The sequence below is a fragment of the Chaetura pelagica genome, unplaced genomic scaffold, assembly GCF_000747805.2.
Source record: "Chaetura pelagica isolate M959 unplaced genomic scaffold, ChaPel_1.0 scaffold83, whole genome shotgun sequence".
In the NCBI taxonomy this organism is placed as follows: Eukaryota; Metazoa; Chordata; class Aves; order Apodiformes; family Apodidae; genus Chaetura; species Chaetura pelagica.
In genome coordinates this window covers 4,421,261-4,440,148 of record NW_009952893.1, presented here as the reverse complement: position 1 = coordinate 4,440,148, position 18,888 = coordinate 4,421,261, and the positions used below count along the sequence as shown (strand labels likewise).

At 38.1% G+C, this 18,888-nt stretch overlaps 1 protein-coding gene across 1 annotated transcript in view; it reads right to left on the bottom strand.

Annotated features, from left to right (window-relative positions):
• Positions 1-18,888, bottom strand: part of PREX2 (phosphatidylinositol-3,4,5-trisphosphate-dependent Rac exchange factor 2) — a 182,658-nt gene that overhangs the window by 122,503 nt on the left and 41,267 nt on the right. Inside the window, exons 2-6 of the mRNA XM_009995562.1 lie at positions 7,397-7,409; positions 6,204-6,275; positions 6,007-6,129; positions 4,053-4,157; positions 1,227-1,328 (exon numbers count right to left, since the gene is read on the bottom strand). Coding sequence (XP_009993864.1) covers positions 1,227-1,328; positions 4,053-4,157; positions 6,007-6,129; positions 6,204-6,275; positions 7,397-7,409 — 415 coding nt within the window. The remainder of the gene's footprint in view (positions 1-1,226; positions 1,329-4,052; positions 4,158-6,006; positions 6,130-6,203; positions 6,276-7,396; positions 7,410-18,888) is intronic.

Below are 18,888 nucleotides of genomic sequence, written 5' to 3'. Positions count from 1 at the left end.
AAAAAAAAAAAAAAAAAAAAAGGAGGGGGAATTGCCAGCACTCATTTGAGATTTTCCATCTTAAACTACCCAGTACTCATTTACAGCTAGACTGAGTATGGATGGATTCCAGTGCACACCCTGACTGAGGCGTGGGTACATTCCTCTTGTGCCCTAACTCTGCTGCCATCACACCCTGTATTTAAATTTCTTTAACAATATATTAATTTTACTGCCTGTTAGAGTAATTCATTAGTCATTCTGCCCTGCTTTGTCTGTAGATTCTTCATTCAAAACACAGAATATAAAAATAATTTAAAAATAGGCCAAGGGAACTGTAAAACCACAGATATTGAGGATGACTCAAACTTCATTGTAATTATTTTATTCTTTAACTAGTTTTAAGAAACTTTAATGTGTCTACTTTTAGGGTTTTATGTCAGTGCAACAAAACACATATGCCTCATAACTGGCTCTGTTTCAGATCTAAACTCACTCATGCATTGTGAAAAATACTGTCCAATAATCAGGTTTCAAGTAGCTTCTAGAGCAAAATCTGATCTCGCTTTTCTCTCGCTGTTGGAAACAATAAACAATTGTAGACCTTAATTTGTTAGTAAAAAATTTGTTTTAAATACTTACTTCCCTGATTATTTTTTATTTTATTTTCTAAGAAAGAAAAAATTCAGTAACTCAGAGGTTTGAGTTTATAATGTTTATCAGCACTTTTAGCATCTTTTCACTAAACTTTAAGCTATAAGATAAGTAAGAATAAGAATATATAGAACCACTTTCAGCATCTTCCTGTTACTGTACAGTTTATCTTAAAAATAATTTTAATAAATATTTTTCATGTACAGTTTGTTGATGGTAAATTAAACCATCAAAGCATGTCACTAACAAACTCTGCTATCCCAAGCATTTTAAGCAAGAACATGATCCAACCCAGCTGAAATCAGTCTCATTAAACTCCCTTAAATGGCTCAGCTCCATTTAACAATGGAGAGGCAACCTTACAACTAGATGCAGAAGAGAGCTAATCATCTTGAGCCAGCCAAACTCCTTAGTTCTTTTAATACTGATTTCAGAAGACTTGCCACTAGTTTTAATGAGCGCAAGTCTGGGTCCAGTATCTAATAAGGAGATTATTCACTGTGTAGAGAGATTGTTCCTGCAGTTCGGAAATGTGCTTAGCAACCAGTTTTATAGAGAAAGTATTAAGTCCTAAATAAAAATCTGGTAGGTACCTTCAAAAGAAGGGGATACTTGCATATTCTCTGTATGGGTGTTACTAGATATCCTTCCAACGGTACATCAGTGTTCTTGCGTCCTCCCAGGAGCATGCAATTCTGGAGTGTGACAGTTTCAAAAGTCATTAAAAAATGCCAAGGAAACTATCAGAAATAAAGACAGGTGCACCGTACACAGCACTACTGGCTAAGGTATGAATAAATAATATTTACACAGGGGAGGGAGAGTTTGCAAGACTGTCAAAAGACCAGACTTGAAAGCATGCACAGGCAGATACATTGACTACCATACATGACAAGGAAGCCATGATGGTAGTAGGGCATCTCCCTTAGATACCTTCTTCATTTAGTCAGATTAAGAGAGGGCTTTTTTTTAAGTTTAAAAACAAAAGACAGTAAATAAAATGCTAAAAATATGCTTTCGTGCTTCAACAAAAATAAAAATAATTCAGGGCAACCACTAGAGGTGATTTTGCTTCCAAAACACGTGTTTGAAATATTAAGTAACAAGATGGTTTGAAAGGTTTGAACATGGCCATCCTTATCCACACCCAAAAAAAAAAGCCTGTTTTGTTTATATGCTTCTATATTTAAACATTATGTACAATGAATAAAATATCCTTAGTCTAAGTAAGTTTTGGCAAAATATCCAATTATGGAAGCAGAGAATACATTAAATATTGAGTGGAAGCATCCCTGAAAAAGCAGCTGAGAGAGAAAAGAATAATGGCTATTTGGAATAATGAAGTATGCAAGAGACATCACAGCAAATATTTGGAATTGCTGAAATTAAAGTATAAATACATAAAGACCTAAAATAATGATGAAAATTATTTTATGGAGCGATCAGAAGGAATTGTGATGAAATGGTATGAGAACCTACAGCTTCAAAGAGCAAGACGTCCAAACTGAGAATACTAAACAAAAGCAGCTGAACACAGCCAGACGGTCTGTTGACACAGGCCACAAATCTAGATGCAGACACATTGTTGATGGAACAGAGGCTGCACAACTGGGTGGCCGCTCCAGTCGGCACGTAACTCACAATACACATACTCCATAACCAGTGCTGCTATGGGGATTCTCTACATCCATCCTTAAGTCTCTGCTTTGTACTCATGGTTAACCAGCTTTTCTTTCATCCTAAAGGATCTCACTTAACCTGCCAATGAAAAAGCTTTACTGATAAAGACCGAGCCAGATAACAGCAATGTAGACCATAGGTTTATATAAGGACTGTCTCTATACTTAAAGGCTCAAAAGTCTGGTTTTAGCTGGCAATTATTTATAGATAATCACATCTCTAATGTCCTGAACTGTTCTGTCTGGCTAGAACATTTCATTTCTACTTTCAAATTGCACAGTCAGACATCCTGTTCTCTAGGTTAGGCTGCCTTTATCTATGAGGAACCCAAAACAGATGTGAAAGCCACGTGCATGCGTCCAGCAGTAAGTAACGCTGACACATCACAAACCACCGCAACTACACAATTGTGATCCTTTCTCACAAAACAAGCTCTTTGCAATCTTTCTCCAGAGCATTTTGCTTTTTGTCTCTGTTGTCAGAATTCACTCCTTCTTCTTGGTTCTGGCCATGCTGCTCCCAGTACAAGAACCAAGTGTTTGAAGCTCCTCAATCTGGGGCAAGGTGAAGGATACTGTGTCAACCACAAGGAAAAACAGGACAACTTTGGAGCTGTTTTAAACTATGATTTGAACACTGCTGAATAAGAGTCTCTGAGACAGATGGCTCTTCATGTCACTCAGTATCCCCCTACAATAAGGAAACTGCCACAATGCTCATTAACTTGGTTGCAAGTAGATGCAGCTAGGAAGGGAGTCAGATCCAGTACCCTTCAAAATGTTACTGAGCTGCAATAGGGCAACTTCACCAGGAAGTCAAGAGCAGTAGTGAAAGCATACTGCATGCTAAAAATAATTAATAAAATTGAATAAAACTACTGATACTACCAGCACTGACTTTCTTTTTTTTTCTTTTTTTTTAACCCTCTCTGTGATGCTTTGCTGGTAGTGTAATTTGCTCTCCAGTCCCAAAACACAATAATTGGATCTAATGACTCTGAAATAAACAACGTATCCATGGGCACTTTCTCAGGTATTTTTAAGTTCTGATACAGTCAGCCTCACAGTTCATGTCCTTTTCACCACAGGACACCATGAATGAAAACACAAAAATCTTTCCATGCTGAATCCTCCTTCCAACTAATCTCAACTATTAGAAAACAGTATTTACATGGAAACTGATTTTGCTGTGGGAAGATCAAGAGGACTGTCATGCTTAAAATTTTAAAACCCCTCCTTGTTTGTCTTCTAAAGTGAAAGACTAATTGTGTAGCTGTTTCCTTTCACCTCAGATTAAGTCAGTGTCTAAAGTCAGGATGGCTACTCTATGATCCATAACAAAACATTTTTCCCTCTGGCACAACAGGCGGCTACAGTACCAGAATGTGGACTTTCTCTTCAGAAGTTCTGACAAGTTCTTCAGATTCCTTTCTGTAATTTCTTTTCCTATCTCTCCTCATATACCTTATCCTATTATTTTTCTTTTCTACAGATGCAGCTAGATTTACACACTTGTCCCTTGGCAAGTAAGCTCAATACTATATTATGCATGGATCCAAATTTAGCAGTGAAAATATGATGTTCACAACTTCCACTGGCAACACCATCCCCCAGCTGAAACAGCCTGTTAAGTGCTTGCAGGTGTGCTTGTAGTTGTTACACAGTGAAGGTGACAGTGCTAACAATTCTCTGCCCAGTCAAAAAATATTAAGTTAGAACACCAGTTTAAAGTTTATTTACCAAAAGAAATGCTCGCACTGTTCTTATTTTGTTAAGGTCGAGCAGAACTTTCTGTGCCTTCTCGTGGTTACTGCAGTATTCATCATAGATACGGAATTTCTCTTTCTGCAGAAACAAAGAAATACATTGTTCTTCACTTAATACTTTGTTGTTGGGGTTTTTTTAATAATACAACATGGAATGAACACTTTTCGGTCCCTGAATAGCTAATAGATATTCTTCATTTTGGAAGGTCAGCTCTTCCTCCTACATTTATTACTTGAGGTCCAGTCTCAAATTAGAACGATGAACAGTCTCGAAGCATCACTTGGGAATTTCAATCACAGAATACCAGGTTGGAAGGGACCTCAAGGATCATCTGGTCCAACCTTCTTGGCAAAAGCACAGTCTAGACAAGATGACCCAGCACCCTGTCTAGCTGAATATTAAACGTGTCCAATGTCAGGGAATCCACCACTTCTCTCGGGGAGATTATTCCAATGTCTGATTGTTCTCATTGTGAAAAATTTTCATCTTGTGTCCAATCGGAATCTTCCCAGGAGTAAGTTGTACCCATTACCCTTCAACTATTCCATGTGACTCCCTGTAAAAAGGGAGTCTCCATCATCTCTGTAGCCACCCTTTCAGTACTGGAACATGGAAATAAGGTCTCCCCTCAACCTTCTTTTCTCAAGGCTGAACAAACACAGTTGTCTCAGCCTTTGCTTGTATGTCAGGCTGCCCAATCCTCTGATCATCCTAGTGGCCCTTCTCTGGACCCTCTCCAGCCTCTTCACAGCTTTTTTTTTATAGCAGGGACCAGAACTGAACACAGTACTGCAGGCAAGGCCTGACAAGTGCTGAGTAGAGCAGGATGACGACTTCTTAATCTCTGCTGGTGATGCCCTTGTTGATGCAGCCCAGCATCCTGTTTGCTTTCTTTGCTGATACAGCACACTGGTCACTCATACTGGGCTTCTAGTCCACCAGAACCCCCATGTCTCTTTCCACAGCTGGGTAGATCCCAGCCTGTGTTGCACTCGTGGACTATGTTTTCCCAGGTGCAAGATCTTACGTTTGTCTTTATGAGGTTTTGCTGAAAAACTTCAGAGGCTGGAGTACCACAAAAACAAAGGATTATAAAAAGGGAAGAAAATACGAGTGGCTTATTTGTTGACACCATTACCTATTTTGTCTGCAAACATATCTTTGCAACAATGATCCATGCTTCTGCAGAGTCAAGACCTGATGTTATTCAACTTCTGTAAAATGTTTCCGCGAACTATTAATAATTCGGTCCTCCCACAATGAATAAACAAAGACTTAGCAAACAAATGCAACAGAGATAACAATGAAACCTAGACTTTTTGTTAGGACTACAACTGAAAGCAAACTAACTTGTCCTGATTTTGCAGAGCTCTGTAACACTGACATCTTTGTTTTGCTCCAACAGGAAAAATAATACTCCTAGAAAACAATTACTACAGGACATACAAACTTACTCATGGTAGTACTGCAGTTGTAAGAAGTAAAATATCTTCACAGTCCAGAACCATGGAGATACTCTACCCAGCCTATGTAAAGCGTGGTTAAATATTCACATCTTTATCTAGCATCAAAGTGGGATAAAAATAAAGCCTATCATTACTTTTGCTGTTTCATACAATCCTGACCCTTGTGCTGCCATCTCATGTATAGGCGCCAGCATCGGCCACACTGTAGGGCTCAGTTTGACAGCTTTGGCTAATTTGGTAAATGTAAAAATGATGAAACAGCAGAAGTTTTGCCCATTCCTTTGTCACTCTCCTCCACTCTCTTTTTTTTTAGAAAAGACAGTAACTAAGAGATGACCTCAAAGTACCCTACATTACATAATCAAGTCATATTTTGTCCTCATAACTATGTACACTCACTATCATGACAGTAATTAATATAGGAAAACAGTGAAATAAGGCTGTAATAAAAGATAACATACGTAATGAAGAAAGCAGGTCCCAACTTCATGCTGTGCATTAGGTTCTGGCTGCAAACATTCCTCCACCAGGGACAGGAAGTTTTTATGAACTGCAAGAATATCTTCAATATTTGAAAACAACATCTGCAAAATAATACAACAGACATAAATAAAGCACCAGATACAAAACAGTAGAAATATGTGATTAGGAGACTAACCTTAACTGTCTCTTCTGTTACATTTTTATCCACTTTGGCTGTAGCACATTGGAGCATTCGGTGAAGGAAAGCCTGCATGAAACAAGACAAATAAAGAAGAAGTTACTTCAGGAAAATCCAAACAACTTTTGGTATTTTATGGCTATAATTTTTGTCCTAAAATTCTTATGTTTTGTATATAGCATCACATTGGAATATTATTTGGAATCTAAAGTAAGTCTTTTATTTATAAATAATTTAGTAGCTGTGTTACCCTAACATGATATTAACACTATGTAGATAGGGTTTTAAGAGAGTTAAACAGTGAAATATTAATGAAGCTGAAAAACTGAACATTCTCTGAAGTATCACTTCCACCCCACACTCACATCACAATCAAGCAAGATGAGTCATTTTCAAAATCTCACTCTAGCACTTTATAAATTGACTACAAGACAAGCTGAAATAAGCTACTAATCTCTAACCTAAAACTAGTCAGGAGATAATATTACAAAATATAACTTCTACCATAGTAACCACAAGATTTCTGATGTATTAATATTCAAATCAATTGTAAAGTCAATTGGCTTAAACAGCAGTCAGCTGCACCTGGTTTTACTTAATGAAATTGTTTGCTCTTCCCTCCCCAGGAATCTCATCCTCAGGGATCAAATGAGAAGTTAGTAAGACCACTAATGAAACATCAGAAGAGTAAGTTTTTATATATTTCATGTTCAAGAATTGGAAATAACAAGAAAAAGAGATGCACAGTCAGAAACTTAAAAATAAATAAATCACATTTTTAAGTACAAAGGAAATAACTAATTTTTATTAATTCATTTCATTACAAAGACTCAGGTATGTTCTGAAAATACCTACACACTAGACTAAAATCTCACACTGGTAATTCTTCACACAGGCATGCATACTCTTTAGTCACTAAAAACTGGCACCAGAAGTGCACAAATGTCATGTTTTTCGTAACTATTTAGCTCCAAGTCACTGCACATTGTACGCCGTACAGAAACTCATCTAAATTCTGTTGTGGTGCAATTTCCATAAGAGAGACAACAAATAAACCCTGTGTGCAGGGACACCAGTCACAGCATCCCTTTTTCCTTCTCTGCTGGGTCTTAAAACATTTTCATTCCTAAGTAGTGATCCTTTCTCTGCTGAAGAGGACTATGTAACTGGAATTACATATTTTTTATTACTGATAAGACAAATCTGGTTATCCACGATATAAACAGAATTAAGTTTGGAATATTGCCAGCACATTGTATGTTTCATATTACTCTCTACAGTGGTGTAGATCATCTACTTCTTTAAACCCTTTTTCCTGACTATTTCTGCTTTCTTTCTCACTATTTATTGATGGTAAAAAATGCATTTATTCACTTGCATCAGTTAATTGTTGGTGGACAACAGCCTTATATAGCCTTCCTTGCTACAAATATCAACAGGGCTTGTGGCAAATTTGCCATAAGGATTGCCTCTTCAGTGTACAACCAATCTCACACAGAGTGAAAGTCTGTTTAACTGTATAACTAAATTAATTTTTGAATGTTTTCACTTAACCAGTCAATAGTATTAAATAAATTTTAGAATTGAGGTGGGGGGGGAAATAGTCACAAGAACCAACTCTGAAACTCATGTCTCTTTTTACTATCTGTCATCTCTCTCTGTCCACAGTATTTCCCCATAGACCAAACACAGAGCTCATCCGCACTTATGTTATCCCAGAAGATCTTAATTTCCTGTAACTGTGAAGGAAGGTGAACATTCAGTTGGCTGAAGGCAAAACTGAGAACTGGGAGCTGGGGCATTAGTTATTCTCAAGAGCATCAAGGCTCTAGCCAAGAGTCAGGAGGTCAAGAACAGTATACATCATCTGCAATAAACAGAGTTGTCCAAGCTGCACTGTTCCAGACCTCACATCTGCAGAGGTTATCAGAAACTGAATCCAGGAAAATCCAAACTCTCACAGAACCCAGACACAAGGCATGAATGAAGGCAGGGAGGCTTACAATTACTTCAGACCCTTCCAGCAACTTGGTGCAAACCCGTATGTTGCTGTACTCATAGTGCTGGGGTAGTGTAGTCATGAGGCCAGTTTTTCCTAAAGATTTACCACCTGTTGTCTCTATCAATGCAGATTTAGTTCCTCAAAAAATTGCAATACTATTGTGTTACTGGGAGAGTAACACAATTGTAATTGTAACACTATTGTGTGCTAAAACAGTTGGGGCTGTTCAGCCTGTAGAAGAGAAGGCTCTGGGGAGACCTTACAGTGACCTTACAGTGCCTGAAGGGGCTACAGGAAAGCTGGGGAGGGACTTTTCACCAGAGAGGGTAGTGACAGGACAAGAGCTAATGGTTTTAAACTGAAATAAGGGAGATTTAGGTTAGACATCAGGAAAAAATTCTTCACTATTAGGGTGATGTAAGAGAATTCAGGGGAGTCTAAGTACAGATGGAGATATCTACATCCACCCAGCTGCCACCAAGATCCACCCTTGGATTATTTCACCCGCTGTGGAGTAACACAAACGAATGATGAAACCCACATTTCCATGATGCAAATGCCCCTTTCCAACTCCTAGGAAGCAGAAACACCACTGACTCCACACACAAAATTCCTTTACTCTGGGATTTTGCTAGGGAAAACATAGCTGTTATCAGGCAGGAGGATGGAGATGTAGTTACTTCTGTTACAGTGTAAAATAACTTTAATCCAACACTAAGACTGTGAAAATATAAATGTCCCTGAACTTGTATGATAGTAGGTCTAAGAGATGACTATTCAAAAGACTCCAGAACTACTTGAACATCAACTGCAGACAAGCAAGAACAGTTCTTCAAAACTTAGAAGAGAAAAAGCAGGTCATTCATAGATGCAGCTTTAAGGAGGACACCAACATAGAAATAACAGCCCTTTAAAGGAAAATACATAAGGATGCTCAGAAATTACTCAGGAGTTGACAGCTGCTGAGCTAACAGAAAAAAAAGTTTATAGAAGCTTTTCAAGATGCACTACATAAACTACTAATAACCACAGCAAAAACACACCTGTAAAAACATGAAAGAAAAGTAAAATGGGCAACTTAACCAAGTTAAGTTCACTAAAGAACTGGACACACACAAAAAAAAAGCCAGAAAATCCTCTGAAATATCACTGAGTGGTTTCTAAAAGATCTACCATAACTTTAAGTCTCCTCAAAGTCCAGAATCATTACTGAGCACTCCCTTACATGAAGGAGCAAAGCATTACAAATTTCAAGGACACAGCTGAATAGTCCCTGCTCCAGGACTGAGCAAACAACTGTAGAAATCAATTGGCACACATGATTCACATGCTCACCCAAAACCAAAAAACCCTAAAAACAAATAAAAACCAAAACCAACCCACCACCAAAACAAAAAAAAACAGCTCAAATGTAAAGCAATTTCACTTATCACACACACATGTCAGTAGATTATGACTCATCTTTGCTTCCTGGAGTATAGCGCATGTCTTGAGGTTACTTCTAGATCCATCTACGTTAGTGTAGACATTTCTTAGCACAACATCAAGCAGAGAGAATAACACGTATTTTGCGCACTCCAGGATTCCACCTTTGTCAACTAGACAATGACCCTCAACTTTATCAAAGCTTTTCAAGGGGATTCCAGAGTTTCCACTAACTTACATTCAATTCTTCATTTTCTCAAGTAACAGCAAAGCTATATGGCTTAAACATAACAGAATTTTCCAAATTTTTATCTTGTGCTACCAGCATTCTAGATACATTGCTGTAGAACAGGATTCACACTTGTAGCTCTACAAATAGAGATCCACTGCCTTTGGCACCCTCTGCCAGCCAGACTTGCTGATTTCCTGAATTCAGAGTTAAGAGGTCTCAGTGAAGCATTTCAGAGGAACAAACTGGCTGGACATCATAAAAAACAGTCTAAATTTAAAAGATCAGATAACAAGGAAAGACAACGAGAGGATGTTTCTTACTTACATTAAAAATATAAATACACCTGTTTAAATTGATAATTTTTATAAGTGTCTATGAAAAACTTACATTCTAGGAATATCCTTGAGTCACTCAGATTGTTACAACCCATACCTCTGCCAAGTTTGAAATTCAAATTACAAACCTAAACTTCCTCAAGCATCCTTCTGGAAACTTCATTAGCAGAAAATGGCATCTAAATGATTAGTGTATAGATGCTTTGGAGAAGAAGAAATGCCCAAAAATCCTGAGAAAATTCTAAACATGAAGAGGCACATCTTTAGAAGTTTGATTATCTCTAGAAGTTTGATGAACTTGCAGATCAAAACATGGGGTATCAACTAAGCCTTCTGAAATAGGGGAGCAGCTACACTTAAAAAAGCATAAGGTAATAGTTTAGGGCTAAGGTTCCCTAACTCCACTTGGGTCCTACTGGGGACACAAAAACTCTGTTTCTGGTGATGGCTCAGGGTCTTTGTACCATGCTGGTAAGGAGGAGGGTAATTCACCTCTACCTTTGAGAAATGTGACAAAGAATTAAAGAATTACACTGGACATTTGGAGAAGATTCCACACTAATAAAATCAATGAAGACAGCAACATCCTTTTTTCATGACTGTGTATTTATTATCTGTAAAATATTTTTACATACTTTCTGTGCTAGTCCCTGTTGTAACTCTTTCACCCTTTGCCTGACTCTCCTGTAACATTTTATAGGAAACACAGGGACCGAAAATCCAAACATCCAAATTCAAAGAATTAAGGAAGAATCTGTTCATTTGCCAAATAAACACTAATGTGTTTGCCTGCCTGTTGATCTGCTGCCATTTTGCAAGGCAGCATATTTCACAGAGAACACACACTGAGTTAGTTCTGTTACAAGGATTTTACTTCTGGTCTTATCAAAATAAGAGTAGAGTTGTTGGCTTGTTTGGGGGGGGACGGGGTTTCCTCATAGTTGCTCTATGTTGTGCTGTTGCAGGGAAAAAAAACACCCAACAGGCTGCCAACAGCACAAATGACTCCTCTGACATCTGGAATGAAATCACAGAAGACAAAGAAGTCTGTCTGCAGAAGATTCCCAGGGCACAGAGAGTTTTTGCCTTCTCAACTGATAAGAAAGAAATTAAGTCAAGAGCACCTGGATCACAAAATGTATGTAACTACTTTTCTGAAAGCAATCATCCTATTTTTTTGAGCCTAGAAAGAAATTTTCTTTTTTTGTTTGAAAAAAGAAATAATTAAAAAGATATTTATTTTATTCCCTCAGATTTCTTTTCACATGGTTTTTACCCTTAATCTTTACTGTCATAAACAAAAACAAGGTGGACTGCAAAAACGTAGATATATTTTAATAAGGTCATTTCTTGTATAGTTTCACTTTAGGAAAACCAGTTCAACTGAAACAACCAAGCAAGATGTTTTTAACATTAAAATTGAAAAAAAAAAATTTTTTTTTGCACAGTCAAAAGACAAAATCCTGCATACTGACAAAAGACAAACCCTCATCAAAGCAAATGCTCATGTATTATCAATTTTGTAAGTGCCAATGATAATAGGCTTATCTTCACAAATTTCAAAACACAAAGGTGAAATGCTTGTGGGGCTTGTGTCTTCTCTTTGAATTCTTAGTGTTAGCTATAAGCATCTGGAAAATACTTAGTTTTTTTCACAATATTCCAAATGATCCTAGAGAGAAGAACAAAGACCTACACTTGGGAAGAAAACTGCTCAAGATTATAGGTGACTAGCCAAATGTATTTTGTTACCATGGCTAATTCAGTGCACAGACATCGAGGTAGTATTCTGCACATTGGTCTGAGGCTTTTGCATACTCCTAATTAATGCACATCATTTTCCAAATCCCAGATGAACACCATGCCTATTTTGTTGAAGTACTTCTGCTATTTTGCCTCAGAAAAAAACAAAACAAAAAACAAACAAACTGCTTTTCAATAGAGAAGACTCGAACAGCAATAGCAGCTGTGGTAAACACTGTGTGCTTACCCTCCACTTCCCATTAACCTGTGCCAGAAGCAGTGGCAGTGGCTGCTCAGGCTGGCTCTTGCTACTGAACAAAAGACTGTTCTTCTCTCTCCAGTAATTCACCAGCTGAGGCACCACCTGTTTCTCCTATCTCGCCTGCAGGACTGGATGAATCACAAGCGGCAGAGAGAGCATCATCCAAGGTCAGATATATTCTTTCTCCCTACTGTACCCAGAGCCACTGTCAAAGCTGGTTTCAGATCCTGCTTCCTGTAAGGATAGGGGAGTGAAGGGAGTACATCTGCAATACTTTCCATTCCATTGCCAATTCCCTTTCCACAAATGACCAAACTATTCCCTTCTCCTTCTTTCCTTAGAATAAACACAAACTCAGAAATAAACACCCACAAACACAAAAATTATTGCAGTGAAGAAACATGGATCTTCTTGACTCATATACTACCATTTTGTGGGATAATCATAACACTTTCTCCATCCTGTAGAATTTTTTACTTTCTGCTAAACCTGTTGTCTAACATATCAGAAAACCTTTCTTTCACAAGAAGAGCAAGAAAACCATATTCTAACCTTGTCCTGTATCCTGATCACCTTTTCTACATTTCCTTAGTCACTCACAGTATTTTCCAACTTTTTATCGCATGTCTTGTTAATCCTCCCACTGATACTCTTCAGTTTCCTCCTTTGATACGGAATTGCCCCCCAAAGTGATCTCCCCCACCTCTATAATCACCTCACTGAGCTATGACCGCGATTTCACTTTTGATCCCCTCCTTCTTTTCAGGTCCATAGCAGATGAAAGCAAGAGATTTATAGGCAAAGTCCAGTTCCTCTCAGCCAGGCAGGAAGTGAGATGTCTCCACCCTCTTCCTTGTACTGAAGCCATTCTCAAAAAGATTTAGTACAGCTTTTCCTGACCCAAAGCAGAAGATACCTGTTCCCTTTCCTTCCCAGATGTCAAGAAACTTGTCAATCATATCTAATATCTTTATTTTGATAAACTGGTTTTCTGAAGACTCACTTATGCTCTTGCTGGGTGACACAAGTTTGGTTGATGAATAATGGCAGAGTTACCCACATGCTCGCAGCAAAGCGAATTGCCAGACTGGAAGCTGGACATCAGGCTGACTTACACATGATGCTGCAATCTGAAGCAATATGCAGAAAGCTGCTAGAAGATAATCTAAATTATTTTTCTTGATTAAATTATAGCTTAACTAGAACTTTAGAGAAAGGCCATACACTGGTGTAAGAGATAAACAGTCAGTTGCAAGCTGAGCAAAAGGCAGAGTCTGTCTAGTATTTTTGGGAAATGTTTTATGCAACAGTTGATGCTAACTGGGCCTCTATCCCTGTCAGTATGCAAAACAGATAACATTCCAGACTCAGCATCACCAACAGAGAGTTTTTAAGAATAGTTAGAGGAGAGCAGGGATTTGCTTTCTTGTACGTGAATTTCTGAACAGACAGCTGGGAAACCAACAGATAACAGATAAACAGATAAAACAAGGGACATCTATACCCATAAATGTTTCCAGTGTGTTTGTAAAGAAGTGCACAATTACCTTTTATTTTGAAGATTCCCTGACAAAGCAAAAGATACTATGGATTGAAAAATGTTCACATGCATGTAAGATTTCCTCTGGTAGCAGAACATCATGTGGTCCTGTTGGTGTATTTACCAAGTGAATAAAACACTGCTAATCAAACAACCGATCTTGCATCACTCAAGTGGGAATGGAAAAGAAATGACAGCTACAAACAAAGTTTACCTCTCATAAAAGTCAGCAGTTTCCTGAATTTACAGAACACCAAGTTCTTACTGGGAAATCTCAGTGAATTCAGCTTTGTTCAGTACCAGCAAATCAAAACAAAAAACTAGGAAACCTCAAAGCAATTGTCCATCTGGAAGTAACAGTATGTTCCTATTAAATTGCAATCATAATTAGAAAATATTTGATACGTTTGAAAGCTTTATACTTCACAGTATAGTTTCTGCTCCTTTTCTGCAGATGTGTCTGCTTATTCTAATCAATAAAAACATTCTTTTTAATTTGCATATAATTTTTACTCAAAAACCACAGATTTTTCTGGTTTATTTTTCACTAGGATAACATCAGTTTGAAAGAATTCAACATTTCCAAAGTATTTTGGAGACAACTGTAAAATTCTACACATCAAATTTTATTTCTTTTTAGCTTAAAACATCTCATGAGCTTCACAGACAAGATGAGAAATACATTTGTCACATTACCTCTCTGAAAGAATCTTTCAGATTTTCTGATTCAATTTGAGATATAACAGTTAGAAATCTTGAAAATCTTACAAGATTAACAAATTTTAAAACAAGTTTGAGTCTTTTCTGACTCAAAAACATCCATCAGAATGAAGAGAGACACAATCCTTACTACCAATTATGAGTAACACGACACATCCTCATGTTCATAATTAAAATTTAAAGTTTAATTCTGATTGCATCTGAATAAGGGAGGAAAGCTGACTCAGCACCAATAAAAAAGAATTATTAAGTCCTTAATGATTAAGGCAAGCAGATAATTAAAAAAAACAAACTCTTTCACCTATAAACTCAGAAAACTTGAAACTATTTACAGGCAATCATAACAGAAGCCCACCAAACATTTTTATTGGTTCAGTTTTCAACACAACATTTTTTTCTAGTATTGGATTGCACAGTCCTTAATTCTGAGCTTATTTAATGTTTAATGTGGCTAGACACTAGTTAGGAATTAGAATCTCTGAGAATTCTACATCTTTTATTGCCAAAGTTGTATAAATAAAATGTACCTCTCATATATATTGGTCTTCAACACTATTCAGTGCAAATTCTGGCTGTGATTTGTATTTGCACTCCTATGCCAAAAAAAATCACAAAGCAGGGGACAGTATGAAAGAGCAGTTTTCTATCGCAATTTCAATTCTTCACAAAGACTACAGAGAAGCAGCAGTGAGCACAGTACTTCTAAAAAGTTCCCTCTTGATCACAGAAAAAAAAGCAGAAACCTCCTATTTAAGTTATTTTCCGATCAGTAGAAACCAGAACGCTTCCCTACATCAGGAAATCTCCCTTATGTCTGGGATATGTATCCCTAATTTCTATCAAATGTAATTTAGGTTGCACCATTTTTTACCATTCCAGGACCTAAGTTCACAGACTCGCATGCAACTGTGCCTCATTTCATGCAATGATTGTGTCACATTTCCAAGTCTTAAGAAGAAGATAGTCTGATTTTGGAGGAGAAACTCCCAGATAGGTTCAATAGACAGATAGACAGGCAGACAGACAGATAGATATAGATGTGTGTGTGTGTGTGTAGGCTTGTCCTACAAATATACCACACTGAGAATCTGCATAACACATCCAGGTTTATACTATGATGATGTTGCTAATTCAATGTACTGAGAAAAAACTTATCTTCAAGGCCAAGTAAGGTTTTAAGAAAAAGGTATTGCGTTAAAACATTTATTTCACAGAGAATTAAGATGTTCTTGGCTTCTGATGTCACCTCAGCCACTAGTTTAGCAACACAGATAGTACTGTGGAGTTATTAAATAAATACAAACTGAAAATCTTCCTTAGGGCTTGAAAATATAGTAAATAATCCTACACCAAAAGCAAGGCTTTACTATTGCAAATAAAAGCTAGGGAATGCTAAAAAAAGCATCATGAAGAGGGAGCTCCCAAGAAATACAACATAATTTCATATACAATAAACCACAGCTTATTCAAATTCCAAGGGAATACTAACCTGCAACCCTTCCACTGGCCTTAGATGTGTAGCACTAACTATAAATCAATTCAGTTATAACTTGGAAGTCACAATGTACCAGAACACCCATAGCAGTGAGAATGATTATTGAAATGGGCTTTTAACAGTAGTCCAAATAAACAAGGTGACTGAAGCATCTCCATGAATTTGATCCTTAATTTGAAATCCAAGATGATACACCCCACGCTTGGGATCAGAAGAACCATTCTGAAAGCAGATTGTCAGCAATCTTCCTTCTATGCAGACATGTAGTGCTTAATTTTTGATGCAAAAGTTCAAGGCCATATCTGAATCCAAGCACAAGTCCTATATGCCTGCCCAAGTAAAATGACATGAGTTTGCAGTTTCAAATTTCTTCTTATTTCATGGAGTTGGCAAGGCAGTGGCAGCAGCAGCAGCAATGACGACCAAGGTCAGCCCGAGGTGGGGGTTCAATCGTGCAGTACAGGGAGGTCTCTGAGCTCAGGGACCCCACTCACCACCAGAGCCCCAAGCCAGGAAGTCGGCAGGGCATGACAGTTTGCTCGGGGCAGTTGGCACTGAGAAGCTGTGACTTAGGGAGGGAGCCAAGAGCTGAGGTGTGACCTTTAAGGCATTCAGCACTTAGGACCGAGCACTCTGCACAGCTGATTACCAGATAACAACAGCCACACCACCAACAACAATAGGAAGAAACTTGGAGATGGTATCCCTGCGGGTAAAAGCAGTTACCTCTGTTGCAAAGGACACAGCAAGCCAGACCGTGCTGCCACAGAGGCATGTGGCTGTCCAGGTCTCTAGCTGCAGGGAATGCCACAGCCTATCTCCAACACTCAATGATTCCTCTAGCAACATATGTACGAGGTGTGACCAAGTAGAGGACCTGCTCTGCATGGTGGCTGAGCTAATAGAAGAAGTTGAGAGGCTAAGAAGCATCAGACACTCTAAGGATGAAACAGACTGGTGGAGTCACACTCTGACATGCCAAGGCAGGTATATCAAGAGATGCAGGAAGAAAAAAGAGTCCTCAGCCCTCCTGCTACCCGTCTAGCAATAGCAAGCAAGAAGATGAGGGAAGGTGGAAGCAGGTTCCTGCTCAAGGCATCCCCCCTCCCTTCATACATCCTCCCCTCAGATAAGTCTGCACAACAGGTATGAGGCTCTGGAAGTTGATGGGCAGACTAATGACATCACAGATGACAGACCATCTGGGACATAGGAGAGGCCCAACATGAGTTGGCCTACTTGTATAACAACATCTTCTGTTAAGAAAAAGCAAAGAGTTGTTGTCACTGGTGATTCCCTCCTCGGAGGAATGGAGGGCCCTGTTTGTTGACCAGACCCAACACATAGGGAGGTTTGCTGCTCTCATCCTGCTGGGGGATTTTAACCATCCCAACATATGCTGGAAAAGTAGCACAGCAAGTTGTAGGCAATCCAGGAGGCTCCTGGAATGCCTTGATGACAACTTCTTAAGTCGGGAAACTGACAGTCCGGGGACAGGATATTAAATTTTTAATATTTGTTTAAATTCAAAGCTCCTACTATCACTCCTAGTGTTCACACTTTAAAATTTTAAATTAAATGTAACACTGTGATATGGATGACCCCCACAAACCAGGAACTAGACAGTCAACAGTCTACAAAACCCAGGCTGTGTTAAGTGCTACCAATAGCAGCTTATACAGTGTTTGTCTGATGTTGGAATTAAACCAAACTAAAGGATTTCGCAACAGTAACAGGATCTTCTTTCCAACTCCAACTAGTCCATGAACTCTTCCCCAGGCAGCACACAACACTGAATTCACTGATATCTGGTGAGCAAGGCTGACCAAAGGCATGGTAATTTCAGAAGGCATTAAGGTCTGAAAAAAACCCTGCTTCAAAGGAGAAACACAACTTACAATACTATAAGAAGCTGATAAACTCTGCTTCTCGTAATATTTTGCCTAGACTTCAACTTCTTTTTTCTTCGGAAATGATCAAGAAAACATAGGCTGAACAAACTGAACAACTAATCTACACTGAGAAATGCAAACTGGCTGCAGCAGTAATCTGAGGTTTAGTTTCTGTGTGCTGGCATAGAGCCAGCTCTCTCAGATTTGCAGGGCCAGATCCCCACAACTTCTCTTTCAGAACCCCTCAGAAATCAGGAACATTCAATGAAAGAAGAGGACCTCATTCAACTGGATCTTACTGCAGTGTTAAAGGACTGAACTACAACCAGGGTTGAGTCTCCATTGAAGATACTCTGATCACAAGAAACAGGCTTAAAATTCACCCTGGAAAGCCAAGAGTATTTTAAATAAAATCCTTTTTAAAAATAAAATAATTTAATAAATACTGCAGTGGCAGTTGTATACTTAATGTGATTTGTGACTTTAAACTGTGATTTCTGAACACATTTTTTCAAGTCTTGGGGAAAAAAAATTCTTGTATCATCCATGGAAAAAAAGTATTATTATACCTATGCAAGTCTTACAGCCTGGCTTGACAAACTCGTTTTTTATTTCTAACCAGAACTTAGAGACTAAAATCAGTAAATGAGGAAGCTACTTGGCTTCTGAAGATTAGATGCCAATGTCAGTTGTCTCAACTTCATTCCAACGAGAATACAACCATACCAAAATTTAAGTTATTTTTACACAGCTTCCTATAAACAAAAGATCATCACATGCCCGTATTGCTTGCCATGAATTGATCTTGTGAATTTTCATCTGCCTCTATGGTTTTGAGCCAATTTCCATGAGTATGCAATCATTAATAATATTTTTCTGGCTTTTACTTGATTCATGAGAGGCTTCAACTGTGCAAATTCAAAGAACAATTATTTTTTTTTCTTTATTGGCTTGATAATTACCAGAAGGGGTATATGATTTTTTAAAAAATAGTTCTTGGACATTTTTTCTTTACGCTACCACCTAAACACCTGCT